We start from the raw sequence: 23,992 nt of genomic DNA, 5'->3' as shown, positions 1-23,992 counted from the left end.
AGAAACATATCTTGAAAGTCCTACAAAGCTGGTTTTTCCCCCTCACTAAAATGTTTTTTTGCAGGCCTAGAACGATTGGGGTGCTAGTGATGTGAATGTAGGATATGGGAAAGGCAATTTGATTTGAGACCTTTGATTTTAACTTAAGACATCCAGCAGGCAAGGGATTTTCTAATCTAAAGCTACTTCCCTTCTTAAAGGAGAAATTCTTTTCTGATTTATATTTCCTTCTCAAGAAGTGAGATTAATATGTTTTCTTCCCATATTAGTGAGATTGAACATCTTTTCATTACGTTTATTGATCATTTGTCTTACTTTTGTGAATTGCCTATTCATGTCCTTTGACCTCTTTTGTTTATGAGGAGATTACTCCTGTAGAGTGAGGACATTAAAACTTTGCCAGATATGTTTCAAATGTATTTTTCATTTTGTCAATTGTCTTCTTTTACCCTTGGTTGTACTTTTTTATTTTAACTGCACAGAAGCTTGTAATGAATCTATAAATTTTTCCTGAAGAGTATCATCTCGTTATGGTTAGAGAATTTCTGCTGAGTGTTATAAAACATGTCATAGTTTATGTGTAGACTGATCCACTTAATAAACATTTTTCCTTACAGAGAGGTGATTGATTGTCACATGATTCAAAGAGTCTTTGCAAACTAACATAGACCTGTGGCTCTAACACCATAATCACAATAGCAGGCACATACTGCACAACAGCTTTGTGTCAGGCACTATGCTAAGTCTTTTATGTACTGTGTTCCTAATGTTCAGCTTCATGCTAGATAGTATTATTGTCTGTATTTCATAGATGAATCAAGTGGGCCTAGAAGAAGTGAAATGATTTGCCCAGGTCACAGAGCTAGTTAGTGGCTGGATTAGAATTTTAATTTAAGTCTGCCTAACTTCAAAGTATATACTTTCTCTACAAAGCTCAACTTCTTGAGGCTTCCAATAAATTAGATTGGTCCTAAAAGTTAAGTAAATATCTTTTACCAGAACTTGAAAAGATGGTCTGTAGCCTAGTTCAACTGCTTTTGGTTTCTGAGAGCATAGTGGAGAAAATAATGGGAAGTGTGTGAGCTAGCTGAAAGAAAAGTCTCTGCGGTCTAGGGCAGTGGTTTTCAATCAAAGTGTGGTTCCCAGGCCAGCAGCATCAACATCACTTGGGCATTTATTAGATATGCAAATTCTCAGGACCACTGGAGACCTACGGAATCAGAAACTCTGGGGCTGGGACCCAGTAATCTGTTTTATAATACTTCCACTGATTATGATGCATGTTGAAATTTGAGAATCACTGGTCTAGGGAAATTATTTTGTTTTCTCTAATCATAATTTCTGTTTTTGCAAGCTTCAACCTAAGTCTCAGCCCTTAAGTGCAAAATTAGCATTATCAGATGGTGGCAAAAGTATGGAGTCAGACAGGAGCCAGTTTTGAGATTGAGCATTTAAGGCGAGTCCACCTCCCTGAGCCAGTTTCCCCTTTCCAAAAAGATGTTAATAACAACTATCTCCATATGAGATTTTTTTTTTTTTTTTTTTTTTTAAGAATTAGGTAAGATAGTATATAAAGTGCATAGCACCTTGCCAGGCTCCCAGGTGTTTGAGAAATTGCCTCCAACAATTTTTCTTGTTAGCAAAAAGCCCCCATCTGCCTTCTATTCTCAACTTCTCTTGTTTCTTGAATGTATTTTGCTGTCTTGGAACTCTGGGCCTTTATATTAGCTATTTCTCTTGGATACCCGCACCCCCACCCCTCTTTACCTCACTAACTTCTAGACATCCTTTTGATTCCTGCTTCTGGTTTACTTACCCTGGAGAGGGCTTTCTCAAACCCCCACCCTCCAGTCTCTGTGCTTACACAGCAGCCTGTGTTTCTCCTGTCACTTCTCTTACCACAAGTTTTGGAATCGCCTGTCTCCTATATAAACTTAATTGAGCACAGGTACAGCGTCTTGTCTACCACCATATTCTAGAGATCACTAAAGTTCCTCACTCATTGTAGGAGCTAATAAGTGTTGAATGAATGAATGGTGGCTGTCATTATTGCTTCATCATCATCATCATCTGAGAGCAAGCTCCCCTCTCTGGCTTACAGTTTTTGTGCTGACTGCTTGTGATAATCATAGTATTAGGACCAGTGCCTGTTTTCTCTTTCCCTGAAAGCACATGCTTTGACATAGGCTGACATGGGCGAGTTCACTGAGCTGCTTCCTAACCACGATCCCTCTGTGTCACAGGTGCCTCAGGGGAACTGTATGCCCTGATGGGTCAAGTTTATCATATGCAGAACCCAAAATGGCAGCATCCTTCGGACCTCACCATGAGGTGAGTGGGTGATGAGGAGGAGGAGGAGGAGGAAAATTTGGCTGTAGGAGGAATGTTGCGGGGAGTTGGGGTGTAATTGTTGTTTAATTCCAGAGGTGGGAAAAGAAACAGTAGAGTATAAGGGAATAAGAACTGAGCTGAAATTCAGGAAACAGGGCGTCCAGTACTAGCTTTGCAGTTTATAACTTAGCTATATGATTTTGATCAAGTCATGCCACTTCTCTGGTCCTCACATCACTAAAACTAATATGTTGGACTAATTGATGTCACAGGGCCTTTCTATTCTGGATCTTCTGGATTCTTGATGTAGTGTGGTTTACAGATTTATTCAGTTACTTTGATCCAGTTACTGAGAAACCTTGGAGTCATCTTTGGTTCTTTTCTCACCCCATATTCAGCCCATTAGCAAATCCCATAAGCTCTACATACAAAATATATCCATAACCTGACCATTTCTCATCATTTTCACTTGGACTGTTGCAAGTCTCCTAAATGGTCTCCCTGCAGTTCTCAACTCAGCAGCCAAAGAGATTCAGATTCTCTTCTTCGCTCAGAATTTTCCAGTGGCTTCCCATCTCCACAATCCCCTATAAGGACCATGGCTTGGGCTGACATGGTTAGCTCACCGACCTCATCTATTACTCTTCCCCTTGCTCATTCTGCACTAGTCACACTGGCTCGCTATTTTTCAAATATGTCACACATGCTCCCACCTCAGGGCCTTTATACTCAGTGTTTCCCCTATAGTTGCCAAATCATAGCAGATCTCAGACAGGGCAGTATGATGGTTATCAGATGAATTCTGGAGATAGGTGTGAATTCAAATCCAGGCTCTTCTACTTAACCCCACTTTATGACCTTGGACAAGTTATTTAACTTGAGACTCAGTTTCCTTACCTCTACAAGATATTAATGAGAGTGCTTTTCTGATAGGATTGTTATTCACATTAAATGAGGTGACATATTTAAAGAATTCAGCAAGTACTTGCATATAGGGCTAGATAAATATCATAAAATGTTACAGTTATTTTCAACTCTGGCTACTGACAGTCACCTGCGGCGATAGCTAAAAATACAGGTGTCCAGGTCCTGCCTCAAGGGATTCTAAGTCATTAAGTCAGGGTTTGGGGGCAAGAATCTTTACCTTTAAAAAGCTTCCCAGGTGGTTATTAGGAACAGCTGGAGTTGAGAATGAGCTCAAATTATCTCAGAGGGTCTTATTCAGAACCCCAGCCTAAAGGACTGGGGGTAATTAAAGGAGAAGCTCAAGAAACTTTACTTTGAGTCCGTGCTATTAATTATTCAGTCTCTAAACTTGCAGTGTGATACTCACATGGTGACTTACCTTCTCTGGGAATTTTATTCTAATTTTAACTGCTGTGTCCTGAGCAACCTTGAGCTGTGTCAGACAGTGAGGTCCTGTTGGAGGTACAGGTCTGATGCAACCAATGAGATATAGATCCTGTTTTAAATGTTTCTTGAGGGAGAAAATATTTTTTCCTACTGAAACATTATTATACGTTATATATTAGGTTTTCTTAACATTCGTGTATATGGCACATATCACCATAATTCCTCTTTGGCAACTGGCTTTGGAGTTGGAAGGAAATAGCGCTTACATTGTGACTTTCACATAAATAAAATAGTATAAATAATTTCTAAAATTGTGAGGATTGAAATGTAAAATTAATATCTGATATCCAAAAGTAAAGATACTTTTTTTTTTAAGGATTTTTAAAAAAATTTATTTGAGAGAGCATGACAGAGAGCACAAGCAGGGGGAAGGGTAAAGGGAGAAGCAGACTCCCTGCTCAGCAGGGAGCTCGATACAGGGCTCGATCCCAGGACCCCGGGATCATGACCTGAACTGAAGGCAGACGCTTAACTGACTGAGCCCCCCAGGCGCCCAAAAGTAAAGATATTCTTAAAGTAGTTGCCGGGGCCATTTTTTTGTGTACAAATAGCCATTCCAGCTGAAACCCTCATCTTTCCTGTTTTTATTTTCCTTCTCTCGTGATAGAAACTACGCTGCTCGGTTCCGGCAGAAACGTCTGCAGAGATACAGTCTGACTCAGTGGGTCGACAGGAACAGGCGAAGCCACCATCGGTTCCAGCGTCTCCCAGACTTCCCATCAAGTCCATTTGTCTCATCCCATCAGCAGTGAAGGTCCCTATCCAGGGTCCTGTTCAGAGCAGCATCTCATCTTCTGCTCCTTTGTGCTTTGTAGATTTTGAATTTTATTTTTCACAAGATTTTTATTTAAAGAACTTGTCACCTTTTGGAAATTTCCATTGCTGACTTGAAATTTTTTTGTATAAGGTCCTTCTTGTTTGTCTGTGTGCATGTAAGTTTAAGCACTGTTACGTTTTAATTTTTTTTATTTAAATCGAAGGTGGCCACTTCTTGAAAGCCTGCATTAAGCCAGAATACCTAGGCTCAAGCAAAACACCCACCTCCTCACAGAGGTGAAGTCTACTTCTGGTGCCCAAAAGAGAATCATCTTTTAATCTCCTGTAAGGAAGAGATTACCAGGCTGTAAGCCAGTGTTAATTATGGCTGATGACTTATAAGTGGATATAAGTCACTTTTAACAACCCCTTGTACATTTTTATTTGAATCTCTTGAGTACTTGTCAGTATTTTAAAGTTGGTAATCCAGGACATTTGAAGTACGATGGAGCAGGACAAAAATCCTGTGGAAAGGACACATTAAAAGTGTAAATCTCTCCTTTTTGTACTTACTAGCTGCCTTTATTTATTTATTTTTTTGCCCCCCCTTCATTAAATATGTTTTGCACAATAGGTTTACAAATCTTACACATCTTAACTCTGACGGAAGACTGCTGACTGACCCTTGTCGATTTGTGGTCTTGTGACCAATTATCTTCTCTGCCTTTTCTCAAGGATTTTCCTTCTTTTTTCCCCAGTGACCATTATGCTCCTTAGGTTCTATTGGTGTGTGCCTGTATCCTGTTAGACCTAGATATGCCTCCTAAGAACAGCGTCCCTGCTCTCTTTACTAAAGAGCTTCCCACCCAGAGTCTTACCTCCGGGACAGGCCAGAAAGCCAGTGCTACTGAGGTGTGAGTTGGTCTTCAGTTTCATCTGCTTAACTCCAACTTCAAGTACGAGTTGATGTGTTAGTCAGTGAGCTCCATCCTATCAGAGACTTTGGAGAGGCACTTTTTTGTCTCCGTTATTAGTTAACAAGAGGTGCCTTTAGCTTCCAGATGTTACCATCTCATTTGGTTAAACCTCTGATACACAGTTGGACAAAACTGCTAATGTGGGTCTAATGTAGTTGTGATTAAGCCTGTGTACAAAAGCATTACCTGATCTAAAGGTTTGGTATTCTAAATTAAGTTGACAGACTTTGTGCAGCCATCCTGAAGGATGTCTGAGGAGTTTGCTATTCTTTACAGACGGCTCTAGATAGTTGTTGGGAGGTTTTGCCGTCCCGCATTCGTGCTATTCACCCTCCATGAAGGCTGGACATAGTTGCCATAGCACGGCCTGTGATACTGGGCTAACTGCCTTCGTCTGGTTTTGTGTTTTCATCAGCCCCACCTTTGTACGTGAGAAACCCATCTTAAACACCCTACCCTGCTTTAGAAACTGAAGGAAAGGTTTGGTCATTCAGGCCACCAATCAACTTAGATGGATGTCCTGAGGTGTTTACTGTTTTCATCTAGGTGAGAATTCTCTTCCTTGGACATTTGGTTTAGATTCTGGGACCAAATGCCAAGAAGTTCTGTTCAAAGGCAAGAGTCAAAATCTGTTATTTCACTTGGCATAATGGACATTTACTACATTAGTCACTTCTCCAGGTTTCCCTGAATTAGCATGATGGAGTGAGATAAGCAGACATCTACCTTTGGAACCATAGCATAATAAAAATTAATTGTAGCTGGAATAATTAGCACTGTGGCTGTCTAGTTGCCATGAACCCAAGGAGTGAAGGGACAGCATTTTGCTTAGGCTCATCTTCCCACATTCCTGGTAAAGGAGGGTTTAAGTCTGAATGTGTAATGGCAGCATGGCCTTTGCCAAATGAGTGACGGGTTAACTAGAAAATGTGACAATCACATTTCCTCTTTGCTCAAATAATTCTGTTTTTCCAAAGCGTTAGCAGCTTAATTAAATCTGTTGGACTGGGGGAGGAGAGAACTGTTCTCTAGCGGTTAACATGGTATTCTTTAAGAAGGAAAAAAACAAAGCCAAAGAAAACTCCTTACCAGGCATGTTTGCCTTAAAGATGGTAGTAGGTAAAATCTGGAGTTTTAATATGTTTTTAAAGCTTCATATCTCATACTTGGTGTTCGGTTCTCAGTCTAGTATTTCGTGAGTTCTTGCTGTGTTTTATTTGAGTAAGGGTTATGTGCATTTAACTGCCTACCTAGCTTTCTTCGTTTGTGACTACGTTCTCACCACAGGGGTCTTGACAAAGAGTAAAAACGTGCTCTTTACATAGTTTACTTATAAGAGCCTGCAATAACCTATAGCTTTGCATCTCGTGCAGGCCTGATGGACTTGAGATGTCGGGATCAATTACGAAACCGAAGTTTGGTGCCTCCTCTTTATCATGTTTTTTCCCTTGTAGCAGTTGTGTTTAATGTCATTAAAGAGAAATAAAAGTTCTTGTCATGGCATATGTACTGTGGCCGTCTGTTGCAGGCTTTGAAGGAGGGTTCCTTCCTCTTTTGCGTAGGCAGGTTAGTGGGGTCTGGGCGGGGGTGGCAGTTAGTAGAGTGTGGTACTGGGGAGCCAAGGGTCCACGCTCCGTATTCTTTTGAGGGTAAATTACAGTGTTGAGAAAGGCCTTCCAGCAGGTAAGAAATGTTGAAATTGATTGGGATTTGCAGCTACATGTAGTGCATGTCAGGAGCCTGACATAGGGAAAGCCTGAAATACCACTGTGCTGCTGTTTTTGCAGAGGGGGAGCCTGCTCAGCCCGATCAGACAAGCACTGCCTTCCGTCCCTTCCCATGGCTGTGCAGGGACCTCTCTCTGCCTCTCCTGAGCTGGTGCTGATTAAAGAAGAAGCTGAGTTATCCCAGGGCATTCTCCCTTTGAAAGGGATATGGGAAACCAGAACTGATCGTACAAAACTGATGGTAGTTCTTAACCCAGCTTCTCCAAAAACTGACTGCTCCTGGAACCTGGAATCAAGGTGGAATAAGTGTGGGTAGATGTGGGGGACACGGCGTTCCTTAGAACCCTTTTGTGAACCTGAGCTTCTTAGACTTACCCAGGAGACAGGATAACGGCAATAAAAGCTTGTCACCTGTATTAGCCAAAGCTTTTAAAATCTCAAGTCATGCTGAGAAAATAAGTAGCGACATGTTTGTGGACAGGCTCTTGGGCTTGCTCTTACGTAAGTTTTGTCTAATGGATATTCTATAGTCCAGGCAAAAGCTTCAATATAGATTTGCTAAATACTCAGCTATTTGATGCTGTCTCACTCTGAGGTACTCTTGACCTATACATATCCATTTTGTTTCTGTCAGGTGTAGATCCTTGGTCCAGTAGTTGCTTATTTCCTTTTTAGCAACGCATTACTACAGACATTAAAGGTCTCAGAGACGAGGCTGCGTTCTCCTGAAGTGGTGGTGTTCCTTACCTTTAGTTTATGTTATGGAAAAGTGAGGAGGAGGAGAAATGGACCTTCTCTCAAAACAATAGGGTCATTCTCTAGCCTGTTTGGAGCTTTTACAGGAAGAAAAAAACCCCAACCACCTAAAACTAGAAAGAGTTCCCTGCTTTTCTTTGTGTTGTCCTGCTTTTCTAAGAGAAAACAATTATTCCTAAGCTGGTTCTAGGGTATGCTTGCTTTGTATGTCAGAGCACCTGTCAGGAAAAAAATTTCCACTTGTCACAGGAAGTATCAGCTGGTCAGTGGTGGAATTCCTTAATGAACAAGCTCCTGCCTTGTCAATCCTCCCCACCTGTCCTCCTCCAGTGACAACTGGAACATGCCACAGACAGAAAATCTGACCTTCCCCAACACCCGTTGAGAAGGGGGTGGAATGTAATCTTTTGGACAACCTGTAAAACACTCCATGTGGTAGTCCTCAATCATTATTATCACTAAGGAACTATTTGTATATGAGGATCTCCTTTGACTTAGCTTCAAGTGACGAGGGCTTGAGAATATTGTGTAATGTTTTGGGAATATTTGGTGGGGCTGGAGCCAGGGGGTGTTAACCATTTATGGAAGCAATTCGTTCTTGGAGGCCACTTAAAAGCAAAACCCAAAAACTCAAATAGGTTTAAAGAGGGTGAGAAATAACATAGCAATCTAAAACGTCACATGACTGGAGTGGTACGATACTACATATTTTTATAAAGAGCTGAATTAGAGATCTAAAAAGTGGATTCTGGAGGACGCTACCCTGAAGAGCCTGGGTTGTAAGGATCAGAAAGAGGGAAGGACTCCTGCCCCACAGAAACACCGTCCTTCTTCCTCTTCCAGACCCTGGGGCTTCCCTCTTGTTCCTGGGAGGAAGCCCCCTGGCTCCTACTCCAGGTGTCAGGTGGGCTCTGGGACCCTGTTCGTACCCCTTTGTTCTTGACAAATAAGGAAACCACCCCCCAGAGAAGTTAGCTGGTCTGAGGGGTCACTCGGTGACAAGAAAGCCTCACCTCTCCCCTGGCATTCTCCCACAGGCCCCGCGTGGCCTGCAGGTCAGGCCTCTCAGTCTCCAAGAACTTGCCTACACCCGTCCCAAGCTGTGAGGAATCTGCGGGTCTATGTGGTGAAGAGGGGACCCCGTCTCAAGTCATAGCTGTAGGGTTCTGGGCATGATGGCTGGTCCAAGAATAGCTCAGTTGTAGAACTTGCGGGTTTAGGGAGGTAACTACAGGGAATGGGGTTTACCTAAACTGGAGTGTTCATTCCTCTCCCGTCCCCCTCATACCCTCAGCTGAAGTACTACAGGCACTGCTAAATCCCTGGCCCCCACAGCCGTCTGTACGTACCTGGTGCTGACTTAGGGGCTTCTGCGCCACGTGGCACTAGACAGGCGCACAGGACACGGAGCCTGGCAAGTACCTCTCTTCAGGTGTGGTTTAGAGTTCTGGGTGCCAACAGATTTCCACGATCCCACCCAGCCTTTTAAGACTTGCTCTCCTCCTCTTGGAACCTTCCATAACAGTGTGCCCTAAGTCCCCCTCACCTGACCTTTTCTCTCCAGCTCTTGCTGGCTCTGGACAGGAGTGTTCGAGGTGTCGCATTCACTGGTTTGCTCACTGGCTCATGACATCCTTACTCCACCTTTCAGCCTGCTGTTGGGATCCTAATGATGTTCCTTTAACCGCCCCAAACAGCAGGCTGGGACTACTGAGAGGCAGCAGGCAGCTTCTGCAGTTCCTCCTTCCTTCCCTCCCCACCCTGGGGAGAAGCTACGACTGCATTCCTCTGGTCAGGGAAAACACCCAGCCCCGCCCAGAGGGGAGAACCCTTCCTTCTAAAAACTGAGCACCAGCCTGCGTACCTGTGCAGCAAGGCAGCTCAAGCTTGGGTTTGGGGGCCTCAGTAATAGGAAGATGGAGGAGCTATTTTCTCCTCCTACACGTGCACCCCCATCTGTTCGAGATTTCCCTTCCAACTCCAGCTTGGCTGGCAGGCATGTCCCTAAGAAGCTGCAGGCCAAAATGGAGAGAGAGAACGGACTCCCTCCTCCACACATCCTGACTTGCTGCCAGTTGCCGGAAAAAGAGGGTAACATTTGGGCATTTACCAGAAGACAAGGATGTGCCTTTTCATTTGTCTTTTATTTTACATTTAAAAAGAGGTTATTGCTCTAACTGGATCAGAGGTAAGGACCTCTCCCCTAAGGAGCCTTGGCCTTGCAGCCCCATTCAGCAGGGATGGAAGTCACAAGACAATGAGTGGAGCCTCATGCCCTTCCATGAGGAAGCCCTTAGTATTGCTGACATCTGCCTTTTACCCTGTCTCTCCTCCCTTCCTGTGCTGCCACACCGGGCCAAGCAGAGTGGTGGCTGACCTAGCCGGGAGAGCTCTTGTAGACCGGAAGGAAGGGGCGGTCATTGGGTGATGGCTTTCAGCTCTCTGGCTGGTGGGGGGGGGGCACTTGCTCTTAACGTTCAGTTCAACAGGTATTCACTGAGCGCCTACTGTGTGCCAGGCTTGTGCTAGGCGCAGTCCTCCCACATGCCCGTCATTCACCACCAACGGAAGGCGCCGAGGCCCATCTCTTCCCCTGCAGGCATTCAGCAGCCGTAACTTGTCAGTCCCAGGGAAGAGTCTGCTTTCCCTTATCAAGCACCATTTTGTTTTGTTTTGTTTTGTTTTGTTTTGTTTACCAGAAAGGGGCAGTGGAGAGAGAGACCTGTTACCTCACACCACTCAGGCTCTAGGGAAGGACATGAGGACCCTGGGTAGCTTTCACAGAACCCTGGATGAGATGGTGAGATATGGAGACCCCAGAGGCCAGGGCTGCTCTGACTGTCCACAGTAATGGCTCAGGCCTGCCTTCCAGCAGCTTCCACTCCAGAGCAGGTGACTCAGCAGCCCCCAGGATGTCCCACGTGGACATACCTTTTCAGTTGTGTGAGCCAGCATTGTTCCAACTCCAAGAGACTCTTCCTAAAAAAAATGGGGCCAGCACCTCCCAGGTCTCTTTCCCACTTCGTCTTCTTAAGACGCCAGACTAACGATGTTACAGTCAGATAAGGGCCAAAGAAGATAGAAGCTGCAGGCAATCAGCTCGGGGAATTCCTCTGCCCTCTGGAGTGAAGCCCTTCAGTCGTGTTTTCCAAAGAGACAAAACAGAACATCTTACACACTCGCCGAATTGTGCATCACACAGCAAACAAGTCCTTGATAGCTGGATCCAGAAAAGGCTTGCTGGCAGCCATGCGCCTGCCCCATGGCTTCCCTGATGGCTCTAGGTCTGAAAGACACCGCTGGAGTCAGTCTAGGTGCTTGTCATCTCCCAAGAGCTTTGTGCATTTTCTCGAAGAGGAAGCCAGTCCAGGAGAGGCGAGGAGGCAGAAAGAAGGCTGTGTCTCATGCAGCTTTGCCTTTTCCAGAATGGGGCCAGGCCTTTTAGTTTTGTGGCTTGTTTATTTTTTTGCAGAATTTGGGTTTGTAGTTCAGCCTCCTTCACCAGACTAGGATGGGGAAGAGGGAGAACAGTGTAGCTAGCTGGGCCTCCCCCCCACCACGGTCCTCCCTGTCCCTGTGCCCATGGACCTGGAGACCAGCAGAGAAGAAAAATGAAATCCTTCTCCCTGCAGACAGGCAGTCATGCTTCGATGATGTTCACCGAGGGCTTGTTTGGAAACTGGGAGGAAAAAAATGAGAGAAGCAGCCAGGGCTAATCGAATAGACTTCTTGCAAGGTTGGAAACAGGGGGAGGACACGAGAAGGGAGGGCTGCCACCTAAAAGCCAGGCTCTTGTCCCACATGGAAGGAAAGGAGGAGCCCTGCCTGTGTGTCTCGTCTCTCTGCCTTCTCAAACCCAGCCTTCATCCTCACTCACTTAGCGGCCAAGACTGGGTGCCAGGCCCTGGGTCCCCCCAGCCCCCGGTCCACCCCCAGCAGAGCCATCCCGCCAGCTGGTTCTCTCCCATCCTGCAGACCTGTCTCTGAGCGCGGCCTCGGCCCCTGACACTGTCGACGTGCTTCTGGAGATGGGGGTTACTAAGAGGCTTCAGGAAAATGCGCCAGAAAGAGAGAAGCCAAGAGAGAAGACAATAAGCCAGGGGGTGTGAGGAGATGGGAGGGAAGAGGAAATGCAGAGAGGGCCAGATGTTTGTTTGTTGGATAATCATCGTCAGAACCATGAGATCCTCCCACTTCTCTACCGTCTCTTCTGAGCTGCTCAGAGCAAGCACTGACAAGGTTTTCATATCTGTTTTGCAGAAGAGGAAATGAAGGTACAAAGAGGTGAAGCACCTGCTCAAGGTCACACAACACGGCAGGGGCCGAAATGAGCCCAGAACCCCCTGTTCGTGCTGTCCCACACCAACCAAGCATTCTGCCCTCCCCACTCGCAGCATTTTCTTAACCCCACTGGCCCCTGGTACCCGGCAATAGGAGAAGGTCCAAAATCCACGTGCAGTGTCCCCTGCATCACACCGGCAGTGGCCAAGCTTGGCTCTGCCCAGCTGCAGGCGCGCCCGGCCCCGCGCTGACCCTGCTGCAGCCCAGGGGCCGCCCGCCCAGGCCCGAGACCTGCCCTCACCTTGCTGCGGAGGAGACCTCCCCCTTGGTGCTCTGGTGTGCTGGTTTCTGACGCGCTCTTGGTTTTCTCCTTGTTGTTATTGGGTTCATTGTCCTTGATAATGTCATACTGGCGGCAGAAGAGAGCAATGACGCCTGGGGGGGGGGCGGGGGAGGGCAAGGGAGAGCAGTGAGACGCCAGAGCTCCAGCCCCGCCCACCCGCTTCCTTCCCACTGGCACCTGCTGAGCAACGGCCCCTGCCTCGCCCGCCCCCCGCCAGCCACCCCCTGCCCCGCGTCCCCTGCTTCCCTTCGTCAAACCCCTGACAGCTCTCTTTTCCAGTGAAGGGAAATAGAAACAGTAACGCCCGCTGAGCCCGGCACGGCTGATGCCCCCGAGTCCTCAGAGCGCTAGGAGGGCACCTGTAGGTCGCAGTGAGGGCACCGACGTAGACAGCCTAGGAACCCACTCAAGGTCCCGCGGTGCAGGGAGCCGGGGTGTGCACTCCAGGGTCTGCGCTCGGCTAAATGCTTATTGTTAGCAAACTACTAATACGTGAACGTGATAGTTTTTGAAAGCCAGATACTATTAAGGAAGCCAACTCCAATTCTGGTAGGTGTCTTCTCCATTTTTACCTCTGCTTTATTTATAGTGCTATTTCCGGATCCACCTGCTTTAGATCCTATCTTTTGACTTTCCACCATGGTAGATACAGGCTAACATCTCCCCCCACTTCCTTTCCCGTCATCCTAACAGATCACATCACAATCTTGGGTTAGTTCACCACGTTTATATTGTTACGATTATGTAAATACTATCTGTGTCATGCCTGATAATGCACCAGAAACCTCTTTGGTACAAGCCTTTGTTTTTCCTTTTTTTTTTTTTTTTTTTACAAGTGCCTGTTTTTCGATGTGCCTACAAAATATTTTTTCCAAATGCTTCTACAATACAGCCTGCTCTCTCAACCACCAAACTAAGACAGCTTTGGCGTGGTGTTCAAGTCCCTCAAAATGGACTCCAGCCTACTTTATAGCCTCACCTTCCTTCACTGCCCCCCTTCCTACTTTCTTTCTTGGATCATAGCTGCACTGAACTGCACTGAACATAGCCAGACTGAACTGAATTTGTTTCTTATACATGCTGTCAACAGAACCCTGTTCCTTTTTTTGGCTGCCTGGTGAACTCCTATTCATCCCTCAAAGCTCAATTCCCATCCCATGTTTCCGCCTCTCTGTGTTTTTTCCTAAGTTCTACTGCAAGCCCTAGAATTAATTCCCTCCCCTCTGCCCCCATACATGGCACCCATAACACTGAATTATAGTTAAGTAGGGGTCTGGCTTCTCCTAGAGCCAGTTCCTGCAAGCCCCGGGCTCTTCTTAGCCATGACTCTAGTACTATCTGGAACGGAGAGGCCATTCAGAAAATGCCGGTTGAGTTAAGTACCGAGATGAAATGTGTTCTTTATCCTCGAGTAGCTCAGACAAGTGGGAAAAGGCAGAGACATGAGCCCAACGACCTCATCTAAGAGGAGCTACAGGGAGAGACAAGCAGTGCCATATGCTCATGGACAGACTGGGGAGATTTTATGGAGGCGGACTCAGAACTGGGGCTAGAAGCAGGAGTAGGTTAAGAGGGTGTCCGAAGCCCGAAGCACCTGGAGGCCCAGCACCCCAGAGGAGGCATGGTTGCTACAGCCATGGCCAGAAGGCAAAGGGGCTTTGGGTGTGTCTGCCCCAGGAGCCCAAACTACTCCCAAGGGAGGGAAGGGCGAGGGCTCAAATAACAGGTCCTCCAAGGCAGCTAGCTCTCAATCCGCTAAGTTTCTCGTGACAGCTAAGCTAGAGAATGGGTCCCATCTGGTCCCCAGAGCAGGACTTCAAGACTACTCACATCACCTCTCAGCTGCCTCCACTTCTGGGAGGAAAGGGGCCTCCCTTCCCCAGAGGCCAAGCGAGGAGGAACCTGGAGGCACTCACCGGCCCACATGAACAGGACCACTACGATGATCAGCACCTCGCCGGTCCGCAGCTGTTGGCTCCTCCCCATCTCCTTCATGGTCACCTCATCTGCGGGGAGGGAGACACTGGGTCCAAGGTTCTTTTCGTCCCCAGCCACCCCTTTAGGGCCAGGCCCAAGATCTTAAGTGCTTATCTCTACAGGTGCCCCGACACCTAACAAAGAGATTTGAGAACATGCTGATGGCTACTTGGGGCAGCAGCCACAGGGCTTGACCCAAAGCTGAGAGTTGATATCCCCACTGTCTCGGGGACTAGGGTGACCTCCTCTCTCTCAGGTCTGGGGGTCCGGGGAGGTAGCAGGGGCCGCTGCTTTCTTCGAGCCACCCACTGCTCTGGCCCTGACTCCCCCCCTTCCCCTCCCAACCTCCCCTAACAGTGCCAGGCCTGCCTTTGTTCTTGGACGCCATCTTCTCTGCCTCACGAGGGGTCTTGAACAGCACGGGCTCGCTGGCCGGACTCTGGCCCTGAATGGAGATGGCCTGCACGTGCACAATGTACTCGGTGTCCTCCTCCAGGTCCCAGAGGGCGCACGAGCGGGTGGTGGTGTTCACCTCCTGGATGAAGCGCAGCATCCGCACGTCCTTCTTCTGCCGAGGCAAACGCCAGGCCCGCTGTTGGTAGCGCCCAGCCACAGATCCCGCTTGGCCCCTCTCTCTGGCCGTGACAAGGGCTCACCCGGCTACTGAGCTAAAGCCTTTACACACTTAAGCTTCCCACGCACCCCTCATCTCTGCAGGTGGCTAAGACTATCGCTAGCTCCATTTTACAGAGAGGGAGACAGCGTGGGTGCGGAGAGGTTAGAAAAGTTGCCTGAGACCGTCTCTCCAGTGAGAACTTGCCCCGGGTCCCGAACTCAGGTCTGTGTGAGATCAAAACCAGACTTTCGATTCCCAGTTTCCAGTCAAAGGCCCCAGAGCCCTCCTCATTGATCCATTCCCCTCTGGGGTCCCCGTTCCAAGCCATACACCCTCCTCCCCACTCCCTGCTACTATCTTGATGTGTCCTTCCCTCCCAGCCCTTCAAGGGTTACCTGCTGAGAGATGGCAAATCCGATGACGACTTCATCTTCCAGGACGTCCCAGCTCACCACCGCAGAGTTGGCCTTGAGATGCCTGACAGTGACATTCACTGGGGCCGAGGGGCTATCTGGGGGTGGGGAGGCACCTGAGCCTGAGCACCCCCTGCTGAGGCCCAGGCCCACTGTCTCCTAAGTGGGAACCTGGGGAAGGCCACACGGCGGGGGAAGGAAGAAAGCAGGGCGTCCAATGGAGTTGGCACGTGGGTCTCAGTCCATTAGCGGTTCAAGAGTGAGGCCTGAGAGGCCCAGGCTCCTCCTGTCCAGGGTGGGAGCCCCCACAAGTCACACTGGCCCTATCAGGGTTCCAAGCTAAAACTGATGGGCCTGGGCCAGGGCCAGATCTAACGGAAGGGTGGTTAAAGGTGGGGAGCCAGGCATAGAGGAGGCAGAGGTGGCCAGGTTTGCAGGTGCTGAAAGTTAGTCTGATGAAAAGCAGTCAAAAGGACTCCCAGTCCAGTGCTCTTTCTACAATACCACACTGTTAGGTGAGTGACCTTGAGGGAAGGAGAAAGACCCAGAGGTTGAGAAGAGCCAGGCTAGGATGAGCCCTGGGCTGGGAGTGAGCATCAGGAGAGGAACCACCGTATCGCAGTGAGGCAGACAGAATGTAGCCTGGGGAGGGGTCTACGGGAGCCTCTTCACACTCTGCCAGCCCCAAGAGGCAAGTGGGGAGGTGGCAGGGGAAGAGGGGGTCACTCAGAGCAGGTTCTCTTAGGGGGCAGTCAAGAGTACAGGCTAGGCAGGGTCTTCTGCATGTGGGAAGGGGCTGAAAGGGGATCGGTCGAGAAGGGAGTGGGAGGGAGACGGGTGGGGATCAGGGCAGGAAGAACCTCTCTCGGAAGGGGGCCCTGGAGTCACACAGTGTCTACATCTCCCACGGGGCGGGTACGGTGAGGGAAAGATCTGGCCCTGAGCAGCACCCTTCGCCCCACACAGGAGTGGACCTGAGGCCCCAGGGGCTGGGGCTGGGGCGACAAAGCCATGGGTGGAGAGAGAGACAGAGGGACACAGACAGGTGGCGGCAGACACAGAACCAGAAAACAGACAAGTGGGCTATCAGAGACAGACGGAGAGAGGAAGCAGAGAGAGAGAGAGAGAGAGAGAGAGAGAAACACTGAGCCACAGAGAGATGGGTAGAGGGAGTGATGAGCGAGGCGCCAGAAGCCAAAGGGACAGATACAGAGCCCCAGGAGAGGCTGGGCTGGGGGCAGGCCGGAACATGACTGCCGAGGGCTCAGGGGTCCACCCCACCCACCCGGAGCTCTAGGGTGCCAGTCTCCATCCCCCTCACACTTGCTCAGCAAACTGGGACCCCATCCTGCTCTGACCCGCAGAGTTGTCCTGCAGGGCTTTGGGGACAGGGAGGCCCAAGGTGGGGGGACTGGTGTCCTCAACTGTTCCCCAGGCCAAAGAAGGAAGCTCAGCTCGGGCACCTGAGGCAAAGGCCTGGGGTCAGGGCCATGGGATGAGGGGGCTGGGGATCGCAAGACCCTACACCCCCAAGGCTGGGGTGGCGGGCCAGGGGTCGGGGGCTGGAGGACGGGCCTGGGAGTCAAGAGGTGGGGAAGAGGCCGGGGCCGGGTTGGGAGGGCAGGGAGCAGGAAGGGGCCCGAGGACTCCCGCCCGCCCGCCCGCCCCGCGCCGAGCCCCCCGCCCCTGCGCCCCCCGCCCGGGCCCCCTTACCCGCCTGCACGAGCGCGAGGCAGACGCAGCCCAGCCACAGGCGGAGCGCGGCGCGGGGCGGCCCGGGGCGCATGGCGGCTCCTCCGGCCGGCCGGCCCGGGGCGGCGCAGGGGGACGCGGCTCCGGAGCTCGGCGACTGCTGGCGCTCGCGCTCCGGCCCGCTGCCCGCCCGGCCCGGCCGCCCCGCGCCGCCCCGCGCCGCCTGCATGTCGGCTCCACGGACAGCGACTCCCGCGCGGCGGCGGCGGCGGCGGCGGCGGCGGCGGCGGCGGCGGCGGCGGCGGCGGCGGCGGCGGCGGCGGCGGCGGCGGCGGCCGCGTCCACGTCGGGCGCCCGGGGGGCGGGGCGCCCCCGCTGGGGGGAGAGGCGCGGGGCGGGGTGAGGGCGGAGGGCACCCCCCCACGCCCGCCCCCTCCCGGCCTGCCGGCCGCCGGGGCGCCCACAGCTCGCCCGCGCGCCGGCCCTGTCCCCCCTCCCCCCGCACCCGGCCCCGCGCCGGCCCCAGCCCTGCCCTTCCCCCAGGGACAGGGCGGACGCGCGCCCCAGACACTTATCGGTGTTCCCCGGTCCCCACCACCCTCCCTCAGCCTGGGGGTCCTTACCCCCTACCCCACCCCACACCTGAGGCCTTGCCGGGGCCGGGACAGACGTGAGCAGAGGGGAGTGTCACAACGTGTGTGTGTGTGGGGGGGTGGGGGGTGTAGATTAGACTACCGAGTAAGTGCTGGGGTGTATACAGTAGGTGCTCAGTGTTTACCGCGGCCGGGAAGAGGGTGCTCAGACTCACTGGAGACCTATAGCTCTGTGAGACCGGCCAGTCCTTCCCCTTCTTCGGGCCTTCATTTTTGTCTCCATGAGAATAACAACCCGCACTTACTGGGTGCCAGACACTGTGCCAAGAGCTTGACTTGCATCGTGCCCCTTCTCACTGAACCCCTTAAGGGGCGCTCTGCGGCCCCCGTTTTGCACAGGAGACTGTAGCTCGGAGAGGTCACTTGACTTGCCCAAGGACCCATAGCAGAGCCAGGATTTGAACACAGGCTGATCTGACTCCCACGCGTGTGCTTGACTCGACTGTCTCCCCAGCCAGAGTGAACTCACGCACCCTACCATCCCTGAGATCCTAGAATTTGCCTGTACCAGATGCTCCCCAGCCAGAGAACAATCTGGAACAATCTCTTCCCAAGAGCGGGTGAGGGAAGAGTGGCTCCAGCCCCCGCCCCCACCATTCTGGCCCCGCTGAGTGCTGTGAGCAGGGAATGAGCTAATGATTCTAGAGTGCAGGGGGCTGTGGAGACTTGGCAAGTAACCCCAGTTAATAAAGGGGGGGGATGGCTCCTTCCTCACAACCTTGGGGACACCCTTATGCCTGCTGCTGTCCCTGCCTCGGTCTCACACACTCTTCTGCCCAATCCACCCCTTGTCTGTTCTTGAAGAGGCAGAGAGCTGCCCTTGCCCTGCACTGACCACCCTCTCCCTAATGCACAGACCTCTGCCAAGAGCCCACTGAGAGGGAAGGCCCCCACCTTGTGGCACTCTCCACCCTGAGTCCCAGTCAGAGAAACAAGGTTGAGGAGGGAGGCATGGACCAGGGCCCCAGGGCCCTCAACAGGGAGAGGCCCCCACATCTCCAGATGAGCCCCCCCATCTGAAATTCCACCGTTAAGGGGCATTCCTTTGGGTCTTTTTTTTTTTCCCCTAAAGATTTTATTTATTTATTTGACAGAGAGAGAGACAGCGAGAGAGGGAACACAGCAGGGGGAGTGGGAGAGGGAGAAGCAGGCCTCCCCCCCACTCCCAGCAGGAAGCCGGATGCGGGGCTCTATCCCAGGAGCCCGACCATGACCTGAGCCGAAGGCAGACGCTTAACGACCGAGCCACCCAGGCGCCCCTCCTTTGGGTCTTAAAGGCCTTTTGGTCTTCTAGAGGCTTCAGGAAGGGTTAATCCTTTTGGAAAAGGGACACTTTGCAAAGTTATCCCATAGAATGTCTTCAAAATCTCCCTCGCCCACCATTTTAGATTGAGAAACAGGTCCAGAGATGGAAAGAGCTCCCCGAAATTCACAGTGCATCAGGAGCAGCAGTGGGGCTCTTCTCTCCCAAAGCCCGCCCCAGGACTTCTTGCACTGACCCCCAAGTTTCTATGGGTCACCTTGGAAAGGGTAGGATGCGAGGGGGCTCGAGGGTTCTTACTGAGGGCGGACCCCAACCGGCCAGCCCTTTCGGTACCGCCAGGACTGCTCTGCTTGGCAGGCTGAAGCCCCCAGCCCCATTGGCTTCCCCAGCCACATACCTTGTGCTGGGGTGAGGCTCATTTGGGACCTCCACCTGTTTGGGGCAGGAGCCAAGGAACCAAAGCACCTCTCTCTCCTCTCTCTTCTCTCTCTCTCTTCACTCGGCGGCTGCCTTGCGCCCCACCCCGCCCGGCCCCGCCCCACCAGCTGCAGCTTGGCCCTTAGGGACCCCCCAACACCAGCAGGCAGGATAAGACAACCGGGGGCCTGCAGGAGCAGCTGGAGTCTCCTTAGGCCTCATCACAGGAGCCAGCAGGAAGGAGAGGGGTCAGTTAGAGGTCACAGAGTCCACTCCTGTCCCCGCTAGGGAGAAAGAGAGAAGGGTGAGGGTCCTGGTGGGGTCTGGAGTCCTGCCTAGCGCGGGGGAAGGGGGAGTCCGGGCGCCACCTGCTGGCCTCTCCAGGTATAACCCCGGGTAGATGTAGGGCACTGGGAGGGGGGTGATGGCAGCGCCTAAGACTTTGAGAGGGAGGGGGAAAGTGGTTGGAGGAGGACGTGAAAGACAGGGAGGATTCGGAGAGTCGTGCCTGTCGGGGTGCAGCCTTCCCCGGCCCCATGATGCATGGGGTGCTTGGGCATGACCACAATTCCGGGAAAAGCCTTCTTGCCTGGAGTCTGGTAAACAGTGGAAGCTGGGTAGGAGGTGGGAAGAATTGAGAGGATTTAGAGCCCCTGGTGATCTTGGGAGTGGGCTTCAGGACCAGTTGCTGTGTGGGCACCATCTGTACACCAGTTCTTAGCACAGGGCTACAAGCAGTAGGCACTCAATAAATGTGTGTTGAATTTATGGAATAAATTTGCTCTTCTAACATATATCTACTGAGTACCTATTATGTACCAGGCTCGGTGCAACATTCTGGAAATACAGCAGTGGAAGAATGAATGAATGCATGAGTGAGGATCTAGGTGGGGATGGAACGGTGGGCCTCTGCCCTCTCAGGCTGCATTGGTTTCCATTTGGGTGACTCCACAGACATCTCCAAGGAGGCTGGCTAGTCATGAGCGCTTGGCTCCTCCGGAGTGCCCAGAGCTGCACCCAGTCCTAGTACCTCACTCAGGCTGCAGGTGCCCAGGCCAGACCCTAAGCCTAGAATGGTCATGGTCCTGTCTAGAGAGTTCCCTAGATATACACACTCCAAATCACAGGAAGAATCAGGAGAAGGGCAGGAGATTGCTTTGGGTATATAGATAATCAAGCACCTACCAAGAACTTGACTTTTTGTCCCTGTTATTCTGAGTCTTAGGGGTCACGTGTTGTTGGCTCCCATTCCAGATCAGGAAGCTGGGGCTCAGAGAGGTGTGAGAACCTGCCCTGCATCACACAGCCAGTGAATTATGGAGTTTGATCCAGGCTGCCTACCCCCTCCCCTCACCTCTGAGGGATCCTTAGGGCACGGATCCTGGGCCAGGGTTCACTAAAGGATGTACAAGCAGGGGCTTGTGGCTTACAGAGGCAGTTGCTAAGCCTGGGCCCAAGACCACACCAGGGAAGGGACCTACCGCTCGCCAAATATTTTCCATGTGCTGGCACATTACATACATGAGAGATGCTTCTTTTGAATCCTCACAACGCTGAGGAGTCAAGATTGTTATACTCATTTTATAGATGAGGAAACTGAGGCTCCAAGTGAGGAAGTGGCTTGCCATGGGAGACCTTGGTCTGGCCTGCCCAATCCCCAAAGTCCCCATCACAGCAGTCATGACACCAGCCCAACTCAATGTTTCCTGAGTGCCTGGGCCAGGCCAGCCTGGGCCTGGGTGCTGAAGACAAAGTGATGAACCGGATCGGTCCTAGCCCCTGGAGAGCTCCCATGGTAGAGAGAGATGTTTAAAATAGAGAGAACACGACCCTCTGGACCATGAGGCACCAAGGATCTAAAGAGGTCAGAAGGGGGCATTAATTTAAAAGGAAAGCAGGGAGGCCTTTTGGGAGGAGGTGACGCCTAAGCTAACTAGTACTGAGAGTCAGGTGGGAATTAGTCATATGAGGGGAAAGGGGCAGAGGGAAAGAGGAATCTTTGTGGGGGGAAGCAGGGAAGACAGAGGAGGATGACAGGGAGGGCTAAGAGGGCTTGCTACAAGCTCATGGGCTGTGGTGATGGGAGCAGGAAAAACAGCCCTGGATTTGGAAGGCTGTTCCAAGCTGCAAGAGAAGTTGGGCTGGGGGAGGGGCTTTATTCATGCAACAAGTATGTATGAACACCTACAAGTACCAGGTCCTCAGCGAGGTCCTGGGGGCACAGCCGTGATCAAGCTGATAAGATTCCCTCCCTCATGGATCTCACATTCCAGTGGGAGAGGTAAAACAGTGAGCTAATGACTCAGTAAAATCCCTTCGGAGACTCTCAGGGGCTATGAAAAAGATAGAGTGCTGGGGTACAGAATGGCTGGGTGGGGTAATGTTAGCTGGTGTGCTGTAAGGGGCGAGTCGAGCCTTTCTGATTGGGCAAAAGAGACTTCCTCAAATCTCTTCAGTTCTTCAGCATCTACAGAGGAACCAACTTCCATCTGACAGCACCCAGAAAGGTTAAGAATCTTGCCCAACCTCACACAGCCAGTCAAGGGCAGCTCCATGCCTCAAATTGCCTCAAACCCGGGGGCCCGTTTTACCCTTGGAGACAGATTCTCAGCTACAAACTATGGTTCCCCAAGATCCCTCAAGAGCAGTGGGGCCAGAGGCCCTGTTTTAGGGGCTCAGATGAGGAGGGGGCTACAATAGGAAGTGAAGGCACCTGGAGTAAAACCTCTTTCCTACCAGGGAGAGGCGGAAGGACAAGAGCCTGGGAATCAGATGGCCCTTAGACTCCAACCTCAGCTCAACCTTGACCGGCTGGGTGACCTCAGGTACCACCATCTGAAGTGAGGGTCCCAGGCTGGAGGGCGGGCCGAGCTCTCTCATCCCAGGTACTAGAGGGCCTTCCCTGGCCTGAAGGAACATGGTTCTGCAGAGCCAGGAATGGCCAGCAGAGGGCGCCTCATTGGCCATAGTGAAGCCAATGTTGCCCAGAGTAGGAAAGGCTCCAGGAACCCGGAGCCCTGACTGGGGGAGGCTGCCCTGCTTTGCCCTGGAGGCCAGCTGTCAGGTGGGCAGACCAGAGACTCAGCAGCGAGGCAGAACGTAGGTCTTGCTGTCCCTGCACCGTGCACGACTTACTGACCTTTCGGAACCTCGGCTTCCTCATCTGTAAATGGGCCTAACAATAGCGCCCGTCTCTCGGGTCTCTGTGAGGAGACAGTGAAGAGCAGCCACATAAGGGCTGGATATATAGGGGCTGCTATTTTTATTAGCAGTAGCGGTAGTCATATCTTCAAGTGTCTGACGCGAAGGGTACCCAATCAGGGGTGGCTATGACAAAGACAATGATGATGACAATGATGCAAGACTCAGTCACTGTTTGTTTTGAGTTTCCTAAGCAGGGAGCACCAGCACCTGCTGATCTGGGATATCTGCAGTGACAGGGAGCTCACTATCTCCTTAGCAGCCCATTTGCACTGTCAGAACATCCTCTTGCTGAAAGCTCCCTCCTGGACGATGCTCCCCCAGCCCAACACCTTGCTCAGGTTGACCTGGCTGGTCGGGCCTCTGAACTCAAGCTCCCTCACTTCCAAGGGGTCTGCCTGAAAGGCCCATGAGGTCGGGGAGCCAGGACATCAGCTGCTGGATCCCTGCCTTTGCTCGAAGGGCAGGGAGCTCACAAGTGGAACCCAGGGAGCTTCACCAGCAAGAGATTCCTGGTGGGTCTTGCTGCTCTTCAGAGTTCCTTGTCTCCTGACTGGGAGATGTACAGGGAAGGAAAGTCCCTGCTGTCCCTTGGACCTCCCTTCACTCCCCAGTCTCCAGAATGACTGGGGCTGGAGAAGGAATCTGATGACCCAGGGCTGTAAGTCCAGGAACACTGGCATTCTAGTTGGGAGGCCTCAGCTCCTGTCCCACCTATTGCCAGGCTTCCTTATCTGTGTTTGTGGGTCCCAGGTAAGGGACCATAGGCCAGGCACCAACAGGTCTCAGGGGGCAGGTAGGAGCCAGACAATCCTGGACTCAAGCCTTGGCTTGGCCCACACCTACTGTGGCAAATCCCCCCACCTCTCTGAGACTGTTTCCTCCCTGGGCGCCTGTCTCAGAATGGCATTGTGCAGGGGTTATACGTGAAAAGGAAAATGCAGCACTGGGCACACAGTAAGTATCTATAAAGGTAGCAGTGAGTATTATAAAGTAGAAGTCCCTCATTTCCCTAGCCCCTCCTTGTGCCTGAGGGGGCCAGGGTGGCTCTGGGAGTGGGTGATGTCAGCTACGATCATGTCCGGATCCATTTCTCAGTTAGCGGGCACCTTGTGCATGTGTGCTCACAAGGGGTGCGGGTGTGCACACATGTGCATTGGACGTGTGTGCACGTG

At 51.3% G+C, this 23,992-nt stretch overlaps 2 protein-coding genes across 8 annotated transcripts in view; one reads left to right on the top strand and one right to left on the bottom strand.

Moving 5' to 3' along the window:
* S100PBP (S100P binding protein) overlaps positions 1 to 6,980 on the top strand; it is a 46,999-nt gene extending 40,019 nt beyond the window's left edge. For 6 of the 7 annotated variants that reach the window (XM_028113693.2, XM_028113695.1, XM_028113692.1 and 3 more), the window contains 2 exons: positions 2,244 to 2,331; positions 4,352 to 6,980. In XM_028113693.2, the coding sequence (XP_027969494.1) occupies positions 2,244 to 2,331; positions 4,352 to 4,496 (233 nt within the window). In that variant the 3' untranslated portion in view covers positions 4,497 to 6,980. Of the gene's footprint in view, positions 1 to 2,243; positions 2,332 to 4,351 lie in introns of those variants that run through there. The other variant, XM_028113696.2, reaches the window with a different exon arrangement.
* Positions 6,981 to 10,967: 3,987 nt separating this feature from the next.
* FNDC5 (fibronectin type III domain containing 5) lies at positions 10,968 to 17,511 on the bottom strand. Its single transcript, XM_088023018.1, has 6 exons — positions 17,304 to 17,511; positions 15,573 to 15,688; positions 14,931 to 15,129; positions 14,501 to 14,590; positions 12,543 to 12,676; positions 10,968 to 11,639 (listed from the first exon to the last, which is right to left on the bottom strand). The coding sequence occupies exons 1-6, from the start codon at positions 17,509 to 17,511 to the stop codon at positions 11,601 to 11,603; spliced, it is 786 nt and encodes a 261-aa protein (XP_087879144.1). The 3' UTR covers positions 10,968 to 11,600.
* Positions 17,512 to 23,992: the final 6,481 nt, after the last annotated feature.

This window comes from Eumetopias jubatus, unplaced genomic scaffold (assembly GCF_037043125.1).
Source record: "Eumetopias jubatus isolate StellerSeaLion01/CBP00866 unplaced genomic scaffold, mEumJub1_p1.0 scaffold_4, whole genome shotgun sequence".
In the NCBI taxonomy this organism is placed as follows: Eukaryota; Metazoa; Chordata; class Mammalia; order Carnivora; family Otariidae; genus Eumetopias; species Eumetopias jubatus.
The sequence above is the reverse complement of the archived record's forward strand: the minus strand, read 5'-3'. Positions and strand labels throughout refer to the sequence as shown.

Coding starts and splice junctions, on each gene's coding strand:
- FNDC5 (XM_088023018.1), bottom strand. CDS start 17,511: ATGCAGGCGGCGCGGGGCGGCGCGGGGCGGCCGGGCCGGGCGGGCAGC. Junction 15,689..17,303: donor CCTCGCGCTCGTGCAGGCGG/GTAAGGGGGCCC, acceptor CCCCACCCCCAG/ATAGCCCCTCGGCCCCAGTG. Junction 12,677..14,500: donor GGTCCTGTTCATGTGGGCCG/GTGAGTGCCTCC, acceptor CCCCCCCCCCAG/GCGTCATTGCTCTCTTCTGC.